The sequence below is a fragment of the Eublepharis macularius genome, chromosome 12 (genome assembly GCF_028583425.1).
Source record: "Eublepharis macularius isolate TG4126 chromosome 12, MPM_Emac_v1.0, whole genome shotgun sequence".
NCBI lineage: Eukaryota > Metazoa > Chordata > Lepidosauria > Squamata > Eublepharidae > Eublepharis > Eublepharis macularius.
In genome coordinates this window covers 25151603-25167381 of record NC_072801.1, presented here as the reverse complement: position 1 = coordinate 25167381, position 15779 = coordinate 25151603, and the positions used below count along the sequence as shown (strand labels likewise).

Here is a 15779-nt window from a genome sequence, read left to right as displayed (position 1 = left end):
GGAGAACCTATAACCCTTTATTCCCCTGAAGGTTTCTTACTAGAACCTGCCCCCACCCCCAGCTTTTTTCCTGCTAGGGGAAAAACTACAGGGACCCACTTTTTCCCTATGGGGGGCGGTGGTGAAGCAACCAGGGGGGCTTTTTCCAGTGAGAAAACAGCAGTGGATCATGCCCGCTCTGTGTGTATGTGCTGTCAGGTTGCCTCCGACCTAAGGCAACCCTGTGAATGAAAGACCCCTCTAGAGCACTCTAAAACAGTAGCCTACGGAGAGGCTATCACATGAGGTAGGGTCTGGGACACACACACACACACGGCTCCTTATAATTTCTCCAGTGCATTAAGATGTTGGAATCCAGTTAAAAGACAGTGAAATCCTAAGAAGAGTTACTCCAGTCTAAACCCAAATAGGCGTAGACTGGACTATGTTTAGTATTCCACTGTTCGAGATGCCAGCCTGAACATAGGTGATGCTGTGACCAGGGCCGTTTCCACATGACTTACCGGCCTCCGGAGCATTGCGTGAAACATGCGGAAGATAGCGTCTTCTCGTATGAAACTGCGCCAGGAACACACTATCATCTGGGAGCTTTGCGCGACATTGCATCTTCCTGGCGCAATTTCACATGAGAAGACGCTATCTTCCGCATGTTTCACGCAATACTCCGGAGGCCGGTAAGTCGTGTGGAAACGGCCCAGGACTAGAAATGAGGTGGGGTAGGAGGTGTCGCCTAATAATAATACGTAACTTTAAAACCACGTGCACTGCCAAGAATCGATTTTTTCTAAAGTATCTAGAAGTGGGGAGATCTGCTGATGGACAACGTTAAGCAGGGAGAATTTCTGCTTGTGTGGGAAGGGAACAAGACCTTCTGTGCAAAAATAGTGCAACCAAAGGGGATTAGCGTTTGGTGTTTTTTAGCCTTGTAACGCATCGTAGACATTCAAACTGAGGGTGAGTTTAGGGCTGAGCTCAATCGCCTTGAGCACCCTAACTGCTTCCTGAGGTATGAGAGACTGAGAGGTAAGGGCCTAGATTTTGCCCTGCACATTGCATCCCAACAACCTCTGCAGCACTGCGAGGGATCCTGAGGGCGAACCTGTCTGAGGCAGAGCCTCACCAGTTGGCCAAAGGTCCTCCGGGTGCTTTGTGTGTCGTGTTTTAAACATGGTGGCCCTGCCATCTTGCTGCACAACAAGCCAGAGGTGCAGCCACAGACCTCCACCCTTACCAGCCAGAGCGAGGTCACTGATTTTGATCTCTCTGCTCAGCATCTTCAAGCATAATGTGAAAATTGCCAGAAGGAACTAAACAAAACAAAGGGTACAAAAGACCAGCTGGCTTTCCCACCAATACTGGCAAAATTGACCACTGAGACCAGGCTGTTAGGAAGCTGTCCAGGACTCTGGACTGTGAACCAGGAACCTTGTCATCGTAGGATGGGATTTAGTTAACAGATTATTTCTGCGCTTCAAGGAGACAAAGGGTGCACGTTATACCAGCCCCTCTTATTGGCAAGCAGTACAAAGGCCAGGCATGGATGGCACAGAGACTTTGGCCATGGTGCATTTTCTGCTTCCCTCCAGCGGAAGTCCAGCCCGCACAGCTGCGATGCTGGACAACCCATTCGAAACAGACGATGACCCATGCATCGTCTTGCCCCATACTCAAAAGCAGATGCACTCCACGGCCTCTTCCTCCCTGAGGTCCCTTAGACTGGAACTACCTGCATCTGTTTCGCCCCGGGCCTTCAAATGCATGCTAAGCCCTCTTTCCCTCATTGACGAATAGACCTTCTCTGTGAAACAGCACAGTCGGGATTACAGGAGTTGTGGCACATCATGGCTGTGGGTTGCTGTACAAAAAACCCCTTATGTCCCAAGAACTCTAGCCCAGCAAACACGACCGACTCTTCTCCTTTTTGAATGAAATCACAAAGCCCCATCCAACACGAGGGGTGGGTCGTAGGATAATTGGCAACATGCAAAGGATGCTCACGGAGTTAAGCACAGAAGCAAGATGGAGACTTGCGGCTGGAAACGCACAAGCAATGAGGGCTTCCTTCTGAGGCAGACGCAAGAGGAGGCAAGCCTTGACTTGGGAGAGGAGGCCACAGCAAGCCTGCTTGGAGCGGCAAACCTGCCCAGAAGTTCCTTGCAGGCTCAGTTACAGCAACAGACCTCGCTTGTTCACAGCAGTACATTCATACAACTGGGGTGACCTCACATCCATCGTATGGAGAATCCGTGGCTAAGGTTAAGTTGGAGGTTGTTCACGGAGAGAACCTATAAAGAAAGAATGGAAAGATCAGTAACAGAGCCAGGCCGTTAAGAAGCCTCCAGTATTCCACCATCTAGCATGAAATCTCAATGGTACTTGGGCAAGTTACTCTGAGCCCTGTGACCTCCAAGAGGGGAGATCAGAGGTCATTTAGCCTTATATTCATAATTAGGGTCTTCGCAGATTAAAAAAGTTGGTGTCTGTACTCTTGTCTCTTCATCACATCCCTACATGACCACTGCAGTATGGTAACACATGACACAGTTCCTTTCTCTCCACCCTCTAACTCCTCTTTTGCGGGTCAGCAAAGCTGGTGATGGAGCCACAATCTGTGTTTATAGATCAACGTTGTTCTCAGATGAAATGAACTGGGGATATTCTGAATTTGATTTGATTTTTTATTGCCCTCACCCCCACCCCAAGAGCTCTCCTACACCTTAATCTCCCTTTCTCTCTCTCTCTCTCTCTCCACTCACACACGCATGCGTGCACACACACACACACACAGAGAGTAAGTGAAGATTTAAACTTTAGTCTCCTTGATCTAAATCTGACCTTATTCTGTGATCCTGTCTGGCTAACATCTGTTTCCAACATCCTGTGGCCAGAAGGCAGTAAGACACAAGAAATCCATGTGCGAAAGCCCACTGAAGAACCCGAAAGGAGTGGAACTAGCTTGGGGGCAGAAAGCCTGAAAGACTAGCCAGGGTCTCCCCTGTGATGACTCGATGGCCGAGTACCTGGTTTTTCAAATAGGAGAAAGGTGCTTCCTTCCCATTGACTGTCACTCTCTTTGGCTCATCTCGGACCCCGTAGACAGTCAGCGCCTCCACCATGATGTAGCTTGCTTCTACATTGGAATGCAGGACAGTGGAAATAAAGGTGTTCTAAACAAATGGAAGGAAGAAGCAGAATCCTAAGTCAAGCTAGGCTCAGGCTACCTTGAATTTGCATTAGCAAATTCATCTCCTGCCCATTACTGCTATGTAATGGATTTATACATCCACCTCCTTGCCCGACATATTTGCCTCTGAATTCTCTGTGCAATCTCTAATCCATTCTGCTAGAATGCCCTCTCCTGTGCCATTGATTCATTATGGGAGCTATCCCAAGCAGGTCAATATGGAAGTAAGTCCCATTTTATTCAACGGGCTTAGTGCGGGGAAAGTGTCCCTAGGAATGCGGCCTTAGACACCCTACTCCACAATCCCCTATTCTGTTCAACATTAAAAATGTACAGAATCAATTCATATATTTCTTCTCCCAGATCAGGTCCCTAAAAGATGTCTGCAATGTGGTTCACATGACTCTTTCTCCGAATATCTAGGACTGGAATTTGTTTTTCCATTCCTATACTTGCTACTCCCTCTGATGTCCTCCCCGCACCTGATCCTTCAAGATAAAGTTGTCTTGGTTCTGGGAACCAAGATCAAGATAACCCAAACTATGATATTCCCCATTACTATGTATGGATGTGAAAGTTGGATGGTGAAGAAAGCTGACAGGAAGAAAAATTGATTCATTTGAAATGTGGTGCTGGACGAGAGTTTTGCGGATACCATGGATGGCCAAAAAGACAAATAAGTGGGTACTAGATCAAATCAAGCCTGAATTCCCCCTAGAAGCTAAAATAACAAAACTGAGGCTATTGTACTCTGGTCACATCATAAGAAAAACAGGGTTGCACTTACCTGTAACTGTTGTTCATTGAGGTCTTCTGTGCCGGCACACATGGGACTGTGCACACGCAGGCCTGCCGATTTCAGAGGTTTTATAGCTAAAATACCACCAGGGGCCACTTCCACCTCCTACTGCGCCCGTGTGGCTGTTTTCCCGCCGAAACAGCTCCTTAGGAGGCAGGGCGTCCCGTGCTACCCTCAGTCCTCTTTTGCCACTGTACTCTCCAAGGAATATAACAGCCATAGCGGGGAAGGAGGGAGGGTACGTGTGCCTGCACAGAAGACCTCAATGAACAACAATTACAGGTAAGTGCAACCCTGTTTTTCATCTTCGGTCTTCTGTGCAGTCCCACGTGGGGATTTATCAAGCTATTTACCTGGGTGATGGAGCTTGCTTTCCTTCACAGGAAGATCAACTGGAGCGCTGCTGTACCCACCGCTGCTTCCTTTCTGTCAAGGATATCCAAAGACTAGCGCTTGACAAACATGTCAACTGACGATCACGTCACTGCCCTGCAGATGTCTTGAATCGGTACAACTCTGAGCAGGGCTGCTGAAGATGCCTGTGACCTCGTGGAATGTGCATGCGCCTCTAAGGGACAAGGTAGGTTAGCATTCTTGTAACATAGTTTTATAGCCTGTACCACCCAACTCGCTATGGTTTGAGTGCTCGCCTTTCCCCCTTTATTGGGACCAGCAAAACAAATAAGTTGGGTATCTACCCTAAACAATTTGGTACAATCCAAATAAAACAGTATCACCCTTCTGACATCTAGAGTATAGGGCCTTTTCTGTTTTGTTAGATTGATCACGGAAAAAATAGGTACGATTATCTCCTGTGACATGGAATTTTGAAGCAATTTTTGGCAAAAAAAATCCAATTTAGTCCTCAAAACCACCTTCTCTGGGTAGACCTTCAAGAAAGGGGGTCCCACGCTTAATTCTGCCAGCGCGCTTACCCTCCTAGCTGATGTGACAGCCACCAGCAAAGCCACCTTCATGGATAGAATTCTCAGAGGGCAGGTTGTTAGAGGCTCAAAGGGCTTTGCGATTAATTTTGTCACTACTAATTGTAATGACCACTTAGGGACTGTACATTTAGCAACTGGAAACATGTTATTCAGTCCCTTCAGAAACAACTTAGAAGTAAAATGGGAGAAGACTGTCTTATTGTCTACTGGTGCATGAATGGCTGATATAGCTGCCAAAGACACTTTGACTGATGAGTTCAATAGGCCCTTCTTCTTACGTTCTAATAAAAATTCTAGAACATTAGTCAGTGCACAGTCAGTGGCATTCAAGTTTCTTTCTTCTGTCCATGACTTGAATTTCTCCCATTTCAACCCATAGGACTGTCTGGTAGACAACTGTCTGGCGTTCAAGATGACCTGTGCTACTCCCTCGGAGAATGACCCTTCGGAAGTATTAGCCATGCAGTCAGTTTGAGTTTCCCTGTGTCGTGGTGGAGAATTCCCTTCCATAACAGTAGGTCTGGTTCCTTGGGTAAAGGGTAAAACTGGTTCACTATTCTCATTAGTCCGTGGAACCAGGGTTGCCTGGGCCAAAATGGAGCTATCAGAATCACTCTCGATCCTTCCGTTTGGATCTTGCTTATTACCCTGGCTAATAAGGGGATGGGCGGGAATGAATAGTGGAATCGACTTGACCATGAGATCTGAAATATGTCTCCCAGGGATTTGTACCCCTGACCTCCCCTTGAACAGAAGAGATCTGTTTCCGGTATTCCCTTGCGGCAAATAAATTGATATCGGGGAAACCCCACTGGTGGAAAACATAGTTTATATATGAGTCTTTTATCAATCACTCGTAGGGGTTGTCTTCCAGCCTGCTCAGGCAGTCTGCTATGATGTTTTCTACCCCTGGTATATGTACTGCGCTCGGATGTACTCCGTTTTGTATCGCCCAAGTCCATATCATAATGGCCTCCCTGCACAAGCTTCTGGATGTGGTTCCTCCCTGCTTGTTGATATAAAACATCTCTGTGGAGTTGTCTGTAAGTATTAATACTGATTTATTTCTTATCACATCTGAAAAGGATGTGTATAGCTTTCAATTCAAGGAGGTTAATGTGAGACCCCTTCTCTAGGTCATCCCACATAACATGAGCATAGAGGTCTCCACAGTGCGCCCCCAACCCAGGTTGGAGGCATCCGTGGTGATAGACAGGTCAGATGTTCTATGGCCAAAAAGGACCCCAGCTAATAAATGTGTATCTTCTAGCCACCACTGTAACGATCTTATTACCTTTCTAGGTATATTGAACTTCCGTTCTTGGGAAGCCCTTTCATTATGAAAGGTCGATATGAACCACAATTGGAGTTCTCTCATCTTAAGTCTGGAGTAAGGCACCACTGACGTGGCTGATGCCACAAATCCCAATAGGGTCTGTATTTTCCATGCTGCCTGAAAACAACAGCATTGAAACATCCTAACCATACTCTTTATTTTATCCATATGTTCTACAAGTAAGAAGACCCTATACACCACCATGGTGTCTTCGACCCTGAAGATGGTCTTGAGTGTTGAAGGTGACTTTGGATCCAACGATTCGGCACCATCAACCAAAGCTGATTTCTTTGCCTTGGGCGCAGGTCCCGGCACGACCATGGCTTTCTCCCACAATGCCACTTTAAGCCGATTAGCTCTCTCTGCCAGGACCTCTGTAGTAAAGCTCTGGCAATGTTTGCAAGTCTGCATGTTGTGTCCTTCCCCAAGACACTTTAAGCAGAGAAAACGTCCATCTGTTTTTGTCATTTTAGCGTTACATTTCACACAACGCTTGAACAGAGCTTTCTTCGACATCCTGATTCAAAACACAATGATGATAACAAGAAGAAACAGTTGGAGTACTTATCTCTCACAAACAAGCTAGAACCTCTCTCTACAGCGGCAAAAGAGGAACTGAGGGCAGCACGGGGCACCCCACCTCTTAAGGGGCTGTTTCAGCGGGAAAACAGCCGCACAGGCGCAGTAGGAGGCGGGAGCGCCCCCAGTGGTATTTTAGCTATAAAACCTCCAAAATCGGCAGGCCTGCGCATGTGCACTTCCATGTGGGACTGCACAGAAGACCGAAGATGAAGAGAAAATTCTCTGGAAAAGTCAATAACGTTAGGAAAAGTGGAAGGCAGTAGGAAAAAAGGAAGACCCAAAATAAGATGGCTTGACTCAATAAAAGAAGCCACATCCTCTAGTTTGCAGGATCTGAGCAAGTCTGTTAATTATAGGACGTTCTGAAGGTCCTTCATTCATAGGATCGCCATAGGTCGGAGGCGACTTGGCGGCACATAACACACACACACACACTCTCTCTCTGCCCCACTACACCAAGATTTTAGATTGTTAAAAGATGATGCATTCTACTGGCAAACTACTAAGAAAGAGTGGGCAGGCAGGCTTCATTGTCTGCATGGAGTATAAACCCAGGATACACTCTCTTGAGAAAAGTGCGGCACATAATCATCTCCTCTTCAAGCCTCCAGCAGCAGAGTAAGGACTCAAACAGATCAGATCAGGGAGATGAGGATCAGATTTTGTCCAAAAAATGTAAACCACACTCCGGGCTTCTGGAACCTCAATTTGCCTCAGAGCTATGTGAGGAAGGGACAGAACATTTAACTCTTCAATCTCTACTCCAGACTGTTATTAGTATTTCAAAAGGAGGGATCATGTTGTTTCTCCTTTAAAACACTAACAAAGCAGCGGAGCCCCAGTTTCAAATAGCTGAAATGGACTAGAGATTGAATGGTTTAAATGTTCTGTACCGCCTCGGCTCTCAGGCAAACTGAAGCTCCCCAAATCCACTGCTGCCATTTTATGGACCAAATGAATTGATGGGGGGAAGGGGGGCTCTCTTACCTGCGTGACGTTGAACACCAGATAAGAATAGTCGCCCTTCTCAAAGGTGTCCAAACTTTCGCCGTCGTCCCAGAAAAGATCGCCCCAGGCGTTGGCATTCTGTGACAAGGCTGCGATCAGGCGCAGAGGGTTCCTGCGGCTCACTGAAGTGCTGCTGGCAGGTTTCTGAGGGACAGACCGTGATCATGTGAGATTTGGCTCAGGCACACCAACAGCCCTTGAGACTGTCGAGAATGGACAGTCCTCCTCTCATGGGATGACAGGAAGAGGGGCAGAAATGAGAAGCGAAGCAGTCCATCAACAGCTGGCCATTTTCGAGCCATGATGCAGCAGAACGTTCAATAGTCCAGGATATCAAGCAAGACAGCTGGCATCGCAGCTGTGATTAGGGTCCCCACTAGCAGAAGAGCTCGAGTCCATCTCCTCACTCCCCCCCCCCACCCTGTGAACCTCACTTGAGGCCACAGAAGGCCCCACCAGAAGGATTGTCCAGCGAGTCTCTTCAAGAGCCAAGCCCCACACTGGCAGAAAAGGAGGAGGTGGCCAATCCATCTCACCTGAGTCGGCAGAATGGTCCCCTCACGGAGGTGCACATTGATGTGGTCCAGAGGTGCCGCCATTTTTAGACTCTCCCCGCTGCTGTTCACTGATGAGCCCTGCAGGGAGCAGCGAGAGGGTGAGCAGTCAAAACAATGAGAAGAGGTTGTGAGAAGAGGATCCCCAGGACAGGAGACACCACTGCCACCCCAGCTCCACCTCTGACCAACAAAGTCAGGGGCTCCCCCATCCACATGGGAAGCGACGCATATCCTAGGATTGGAAGCAGGGGGTGCTAGAATCACTACTGAGCTGTGCCCAAAGTGAAATCCTTTGTCGATTTGGAAGGCCTCTCTCAAGCGAGGCCGCTGCTGGATTTCAAGAAAAGTTAAAACCAGTTCAGGAAGATTTTTGGAGAGGGGGGCACAGCAAAGCCCATCTGGGTGGCCAAAGCAGAGAAATCAGGAGGACAACAAGGTCAAGCCACAGACCACACCCTTACCGTGTAGTAATCGTACCAAATGCCTCTGGGGAAGTAGCCAATCACCGAATCCATGCCAGGATCCAGCACAGGGGTCACCAACAGTCCCCTCCCCCACAGAAATTGCTTGTCTATTGAGTAGGTAGCCACGTCCTTTGGGAATCTACAGTGGGGAAAGAGACATCCCTAAGCCATTAGCTTCTGGTTAAGCTGAGCTGGACTCATCCATAGTGTTTCTAAGTATTCTAGGCCCAAAGTTCTGCTTTGGAGAACACCTTATAGGTTAATAGAAAAACTAATGAGAATCATGGCTATATATGTCAGTTTTAAGGGTGGGCTGCAGAGGGTCCCTCTCGACCACCAGTCAAGCCTTTTACTCAAGCCTGGATCACTCTCACCTGCACAGGAACCACCCCAAGCAAGTATACCCACTTACTCAAAGAACAAAGGACGGGCGACAGTGTCCCCTTGCAGGTGTGCCCGATGAAAGAGGGAATACAGAAACGGCAACAGGGCGTAGCGGGTCTCTAGCACCTCCTTCATGGCAGTTCGCGCTGCAGGGCTGAATGCAATGGGATCCTGGGCCTGAACAGAGGAGAAACTGCTTCAGTGAAAGCAGATAGAACAGCGCAAAAAACAGGACCATATACAGCAGGTTTTGTGCAGGATTCTTCTTGCTGACAATCCCATGATGCCTAGCCAGGACCTGAATTTGGACTTCCTTTTTGAGCATAAAGTTTTACCCAGCTGTCAAGGAATGTAGGTGGGGGAAATGATGGCATTAAGGGTATGCTGAACTTCCCATTCAAGTTCTAATTTGCAAACAAGAAGTGTGCCTGAGTTACCTGAAGTTTGGGGAAAGTTACCTCTTTTAAGTGATACAACCTTAGAATAGCCTTTACTTCAGTTCAGTTTCAAACTCTGCCAACAGTGCTGTTAGCTGGGTGCTACGCTAAAACACCTCAAGTCCTTCACTATTGCATTTGTGGAGCCCAAGTTCTAGAAGATTTACCACACTGTTTATTATCCTGTTCTCTTTATGCAGAACCAAGGATTAAATTCTTCACAGAGCTTTAAATGGGCCTAAATTTTTCTTCAGATTCAGAGAAGCTGCTTTTTCTTCTCTCAGACACTGATCCATTTGTTTCTTATAGAGTGTCACTTTTTGCTTTAGCAGCCAAAAAAGTCCTGGCTAGAGCTGTATCTAGAGAAAGTAACATTTTTATTTGGTCAGTACTTCCTGGTTAGATCATTTTAATCATGGATACTTGTATATATGATTCACTTATTTATATCTGATTGTTTTATGTGTTTGGATTGTGACGGCCTTTGGCCACAGACAATAAACTTTACTCTAAATGGCACAAAGAAGGAAAACAACATGGGCATACCTGCTCCAGCCATTACCTTCTCAATCTGTGTGTTGTGGTTTCGTGTGAACGGATAGAAGGCACCAAGCTGCATCCAGCGAATACAGAGCTCCTCAGAGGTGGAGCCCGAGAAGCCACAGATATCAGCCCCAATCAATGGGACTCCAAAGAGACTGAAGCTGAGCAAACCTGGAGGGAAATGCCAGAGAGGAAACAAGGGAAGCAGGTAGCCACACCATTAGTGGGATGCTCAACTCCAACATCTGTTTGCAAAATGCCTGGTTCTCTAGCCTACATCCATTGTAGGGACAACATCTCCCCTTAAATAGGAATCCCAGACAAAACCAGAAGAGAACAGGCTTCCAGCATGGCCTGTCTTCCTTGTGAGCTATGCTCCCAAGTTTGAGGAAGACCAAAATACATGCATGACCATATGTACAGACCTGGGATAGACCAAATCATGTCCTTCCATTCGCTCCGGTTATCTCCGAGCCAGTGTCCCGAATACTTCCCTTGGCTTGGGAAGGTGGAGCGTGAGATGATAAAGGGCCGTTTCCCTCGGATTTTGATCAAAGCACTTGAAAGATAAAGAGAATACATGGATGAAGACCCTCAACTCGAGGTTTTTCAGCCACAAGGGTCCCCCTCCAGGAGAATGGTGGTCTTCTATGGAAGCAACAAACCACAGAGGGGTAGCCTCTGCCATGGAGTGTAGCTTTAAGAAGCATTGTGAGAACCAAGTCAGAGCATTGTGAGAACCAAGTCTCCCCGCTGGTAGGACCTCCAGGGATAGGAAGTGAGCAAAAAGGTAGTACTGCAAAGAAAGGAGAGGTCTGCTGCCAGTAGGGGCAACATGGGCTGTTTACCTGGCGGTGGCTTTGGCTTCCATCAGCCCATAAAGGCTGTGGAGATTGTAGTGCACGGAGGTACTCTGCCTGGCCGAGGTACAGATCGTCTTGGCAGGAAGGAAGCCTCCCATTACGGCTAAAGCAGATGAAGGAAGGCTGATTAAGAGAGGAGGATACAGCAGAGGAACCAAGAGCAAGCTCCATTCTCCAGCCACGCATCCATGGCAACAGTTTCAACACGCTTGCCCTGCCACACGCCAATGCATCTGGGCAGAGCCCGTTTTATGCAGCATGTGTTCAGCGACCACACCGTGATATAAAAACAAACAATGGCAACTGGCAAACCATTAGGCCAAGGCAATATTGTGGCAAAGCCAAGGCAGAACATCATGGCAAAAACAGAAGACACATATAGGGTAGGAAGCCTTCTTTACTACCGCTGGAAGAGGAGCCCACAGAGGACACTGAGGTTGGACTTTGAAAATGGGGCCGACCGTAAGAGGATGGGTACATTGTACCCCCTTGCTGCCACTGACAACTAGAATTTTCAACCATGACTGCAAAGGCACTCAGCTCATGCTTGGCCTTTCAGAACTTCCCCCCAGGTGCCCTGAGGTTGGGAACCCAAGAGGCAGGGAACAGAGCCTGGAAGCAAGTGGGTGGAGCCCAGCAGACCAGGGGTGGAGCCTGGTGGGATAAGGGTGGAGCCTGATGGCATCTGTTCATGTTAAAGAATAGTACTTGGGCAGTGCAGTACCAGATTAGGCCTGGGGAGACCTATGTTCAAATCTCGGCTTGCTGTGAAACCTACTGGGTGACCAACTCATTCCTTCTCTCAGCCTAATGTACATTGCATTAGGATTGTTGTGAGAGTAAAACAAAGGAGGGAAGAGATCCATGGTAGCCAGCCTGAGCTCCTTGGATAAAATGAACTCAAATAAATGGGAGGTGGAGGTCAATGATGGGATTTCTACAGGTCTTACCAGGGATGCCCTGAGGATGAGGATCAACATGTGAATGGCCCCCTTTTCAGGGAATTCTACCTTGCCAGACACTGTGAGGAGCGATCCTAAGGAGGTCTACTCAGAATACGGCTCGGGTCTATGCAAGGAAAAGGGTATTTAGGATGGTGCTTCGTGCAAACAAAGGCTTTACAAGAACACCGACTAAACTCATCGGCAGCATGAATGGTTCCCGTTCTCAACAAATTCAGGGCAGAGCGTAAAAACTGTACCTTCTTAAAACAAAGAGAGTTTATGGGATTTCTCTTCTTACCAGGTACATAGGGTGGGCTATCCAGTTCTCCTTGGGAGCAGCCTTCCTGAGACCCATCCATGAAGTTGGACGGTTCGTTCATGTCCTGAGGAAAGAGATCGAGGCGGATTAAAATGGCTGACAGTTCCAACGGCGACCATCGAAAGCTGTACTTTCCTCATGCGGGGGTCAGCTGCAAGTACTAGGTTCTGTCCTGCAGCGGACAGGATCATCTTAAGCACAACATTTCGAATTTCCAGAAGGCTTGCTGAACGCCTTTCCTATTTGGAAATGCAAAACTCTTTGGTACAGTTTAGAAACTCAGCAGGATTGGGGGTGGGTGTGACAACATGATAGAAGTTTATAAAATTATGCACGAGGTGGAGAAAAGGTTTATGACCGAGATTTATAAAATTATGCATAATAGGAGAGAGAGAACTTTTTCTTCCCTCTCCCACTTAAGAGTCTTTCACCCTAAGTACAGAGGACTGGCCATGTTAGTCTGTAGCTGCAAAATAAATAGGAGTCCAGTAGCGCCTCAGAGGGTTTATTTCAGCATAAACTTTTGTTAGTTGGAGTTCACTTCATCAGATGCAAAGGAGTGTACATCCACTAGGAAGACACATTTATACTAAAAGCTGCAAACAGAAAGGCAGAAGGAGGGAGATGTTACAAACAGCCCCCAGTTCAAAACCAGATTCAATCAAAAGAGTCACCATTCCAATCAAAGTGGATGAGGACTGATCCCAACAGTTTTTCCACAGGCTAAGGAGGATTCACATAAAAATCTAATCTAGGAAAAGCATAGGATGAAACAAGATAAGCAGACCCAATAAGAAAGCTTCACCATCTGTGAAATTGACTGAACCAGTGAAATTGACTGGTCCAGATTGCTTTACCACAGCAATACTAGTGGAACTCAGTGGTTCCCAATGAGTTGATGGGCAGGAAATCTTGGGACGGGGCGGGGGGGAGTACATTTCCCCTCAAAATTGCAGATCTCACTTCCAGATAATGTAACGAGGTACACTAACTCAGACAAACAAGGGGAAGATTTCCCCATCGCCATCATTACTACATGTACTGATGTACTTAAATTGTATAGACAGCTGTATGTAAGTTTTCCCAACAGGGCAAATAACAGCTGTTTAAGGTAAGGAAAATGGCGTGAAGGCATAAGCTCAGCCTCCCTGGACTAGGTGGTCTACTGGTCTGATCCAGCAGGGCCCTTCTAATGTTATGGTCTACGCTATAAGGGTCTGGAAAGCACTACCAAGTCACACTAATTTCAGACACCACCACCCCTCCCAGGAAGACAAGGATACTTACAATCCAAACACCATCAAAAGGAACGAGGGCATGAAAACGGTTTAGATTCTCTAACCACCACTGGTGAGTGTTCGGGTTAGAGAAGTCGGGGAAAGCAGTGAGACCAGGCCAGACCTAGAAGAACATTAGACAACATTGTGTTGATAGCCAACACACACAGGAGAACTGTAGAATATAAGTTTCATGCCAGAATGCAACATCCCATTTACTGTAGTAGAACTGACCGGATTTTTTTTTAAGTCCTTAAGATGCTGCCTAAACTCCCAGGTAAAAGTATCTTCAGTCTTACCTTCCCTATTAGAAGTTTCCCTTGGGTAGTGTTGATGAATATTCCACGCTTCAAACCTTCATCATAAGGCCAGTAAGAACCTGGGGGGTGAGTACTACTGATGCCAGGGTCCTGGAAAAAAGGAAGGTAAAGCCAAGTCAACAAACACACCCAGCAGGCTTTCTAGTCAAGGAAGAATTCAAAGAACTGTTCAGTGCACTCTAAAGAACTTTGGTCAGCTGTTCCGAGGTAAAATGAACAACAAAAACTCAAATATCGTATTAGATTAGTACAAGCCTCTTGTGTAAACCTTGCAACTCAACCCTATTTGCTCGCAAGCAAGTCTCACGTTGTTCAGGTGGACTTGCTCTGAAATAGTAAATAGTAGGAATAGTAAATAACAGGATTGTAGCCGAAGTAGCTCTTTGGAGCCTGGGATTTATTTACAAGGGGTTCCCCCAATTAAATAGCATACAACGTTATCAAAACAAAACAAAAAAAGCATCAATCAGGAAAGGTGGGGTTGGAGCACACCTGATCCAGCCATCTTGTGAAGCCAAATGGTTTTGAGTCTGGAGTGTGATGAAAATTCTCCTTGGACATCCCCCCCACTCATGTACATTGCCTTGAGTTTCATGAAGGAACATACGTAAAAGACATTCCAATAAATTAATAAACGACTCTTAATGCTGAGACTCCTTATGTGGGGGGAGGCATAGGGGGTGTTTCTGCTACAGAAGTTAAAAACTGCTCTGCAGTTCTGAGTCCAGAAGAATGAACAGCAGAACAAAAATACCACCCTACCAGAATCATCACATAGTGCTGTCCATGCTTGTGCAGGTCTTCCACCATCTGGGGAAGAGTGCCAAACTTCTGGGGGTCCACGGTGAAGTCCCGATAGCCATCCATATAGTCGATATCATTCCACTGTACATCCTACCAAAAAGCAAACAAGCCAAAACAACAGAACTCTTCAGCGCAGAACCATTTCTCTGAGTGATGTTACCTGGTGACAGGCTTCCTAACTGGGTGTCCGGTTCAGTTTTTCCAGGGGTTGCAGGAGAAGGGGAAGCTAAGAACCAAGGAAGGCCGAATGGCAGTATGCTTGGAAGACCTTTGTTGGGCTGGCAGGTTTTAACGTGGGAGGAAACTCAGCGATAATCAATTAAAAAGATGCGACACTGGAAAATGAATGCTATCCCTTCACAATGTCTGCAAGTCATGCTACCCTAAAGCAGACAGAAGGAACGAGGCTGTGGAGGACGGGGCCACTTGCGGGCAAAGCAACCTCTGCTTCCTTTCCCCAAGTCTGTCACTCCCCTGGGAAGATCTTCCTGCAACCCTTTGTCTCAACATACAACCATCATCCTCTCTTTCTCCGATTGTGGAAGTTTTCTTTTTTTACCTGTGGGATCTGATAATTCCGCATTGCCTTTATGATCTCCCAGGTCTCATTGCTTGTCCCGTAGCCCCAGCGGCACAGATGGAATCCCAGTCCCCAAAATGGTGGCATGGCAGGAAACCCTGGAACAAGAGAGGAGGGCGGATGGTTTAGGAAAGGCTGATTTCTATCAACTGTGTGGTTTCAAATCTTCTCTCAGTCATGGGATTCATTGGATGACTTTGGGCCATTTATGTTCTCTCTCAGCCTTGCCTACCTTGCAGGGTCATTGTTAGGATAAAATGGAGAACAGAAATACTCCTTGAAGGAAGATAACTCACCAATTACTTGCTGGTACTGCTGGACCACCAAGTTGGGATCCGGTCCCAAAAATATGTAGAAATCCAGAATGCCTCCAATGGTTCTCCAGGTGAGGGCCGGTGCAGGCTGCAGAGCCACCTCTGGGCAATGAATGC

General features: G+C 47.0%; 1 protein-coding gene across 4 annotated transcripts in view; it reads right to left on the bottom strand.

Moving 5' to 3' along the window:
- Positions 1–648: 648 nt before the first annotated feature.
- The window catches only part of LOC129338890 (lysosomal alpha-glucosidase-like), a 45469-nt gene continuing 30338 nt past the window's right edge, over positions 649–15779 (bottom strand). For all 4 annotated transcript variants that reach the window (XM_054993431.1, XM_054993428.1, XM_054993427.1 and 1 more), the window contains 15 exons: positions 15645–15764; positions 15328–15446; positions 14727–14858; positions 13944–14054; positions 13655–13768; positions 12347–12431; positions 11090–11207; positions 10667–10800; positions 10261–10412; positions 9290–9438; positions 8875–9016; positions 8393–8491; positions 7836–8000; positions 3021–3167; positions 649–2285 (listed from right to left, as the gene is read on the bottom strand). In XM_054993431.1, coding sequence (XP_054849406.1) covers positions 2223–2285; positions 3021–3167; positions 7836–8000; positions 8393–8491; positions 8875–9016; positions 9290–9438; positions 10261–10412; positions 10667–10800; positions 11090–11207; positions 12347–12431; positions 13655–13768; positions 13944–14054; positions 14727–14858; positions 15328–15446; positions 15645–15764 — 1850 coding nt within the window. In that variant the 3' untranslated portion in view covers positions 649–2222. The remainder of the gene's footprint in view (positions 2286–3020; positions 3168–7835; positions 8001–8392; positions 8492–8874; positions 9017–9289; positions 9439–10260; positions 10413–10666; positions 10801–11089; positions 11208–12346; positions 12432–13654; positions 13769–13943; positions 14055–14726; positions 14859–15327; positions 15447–15644; positions 15765–15779) is intronic.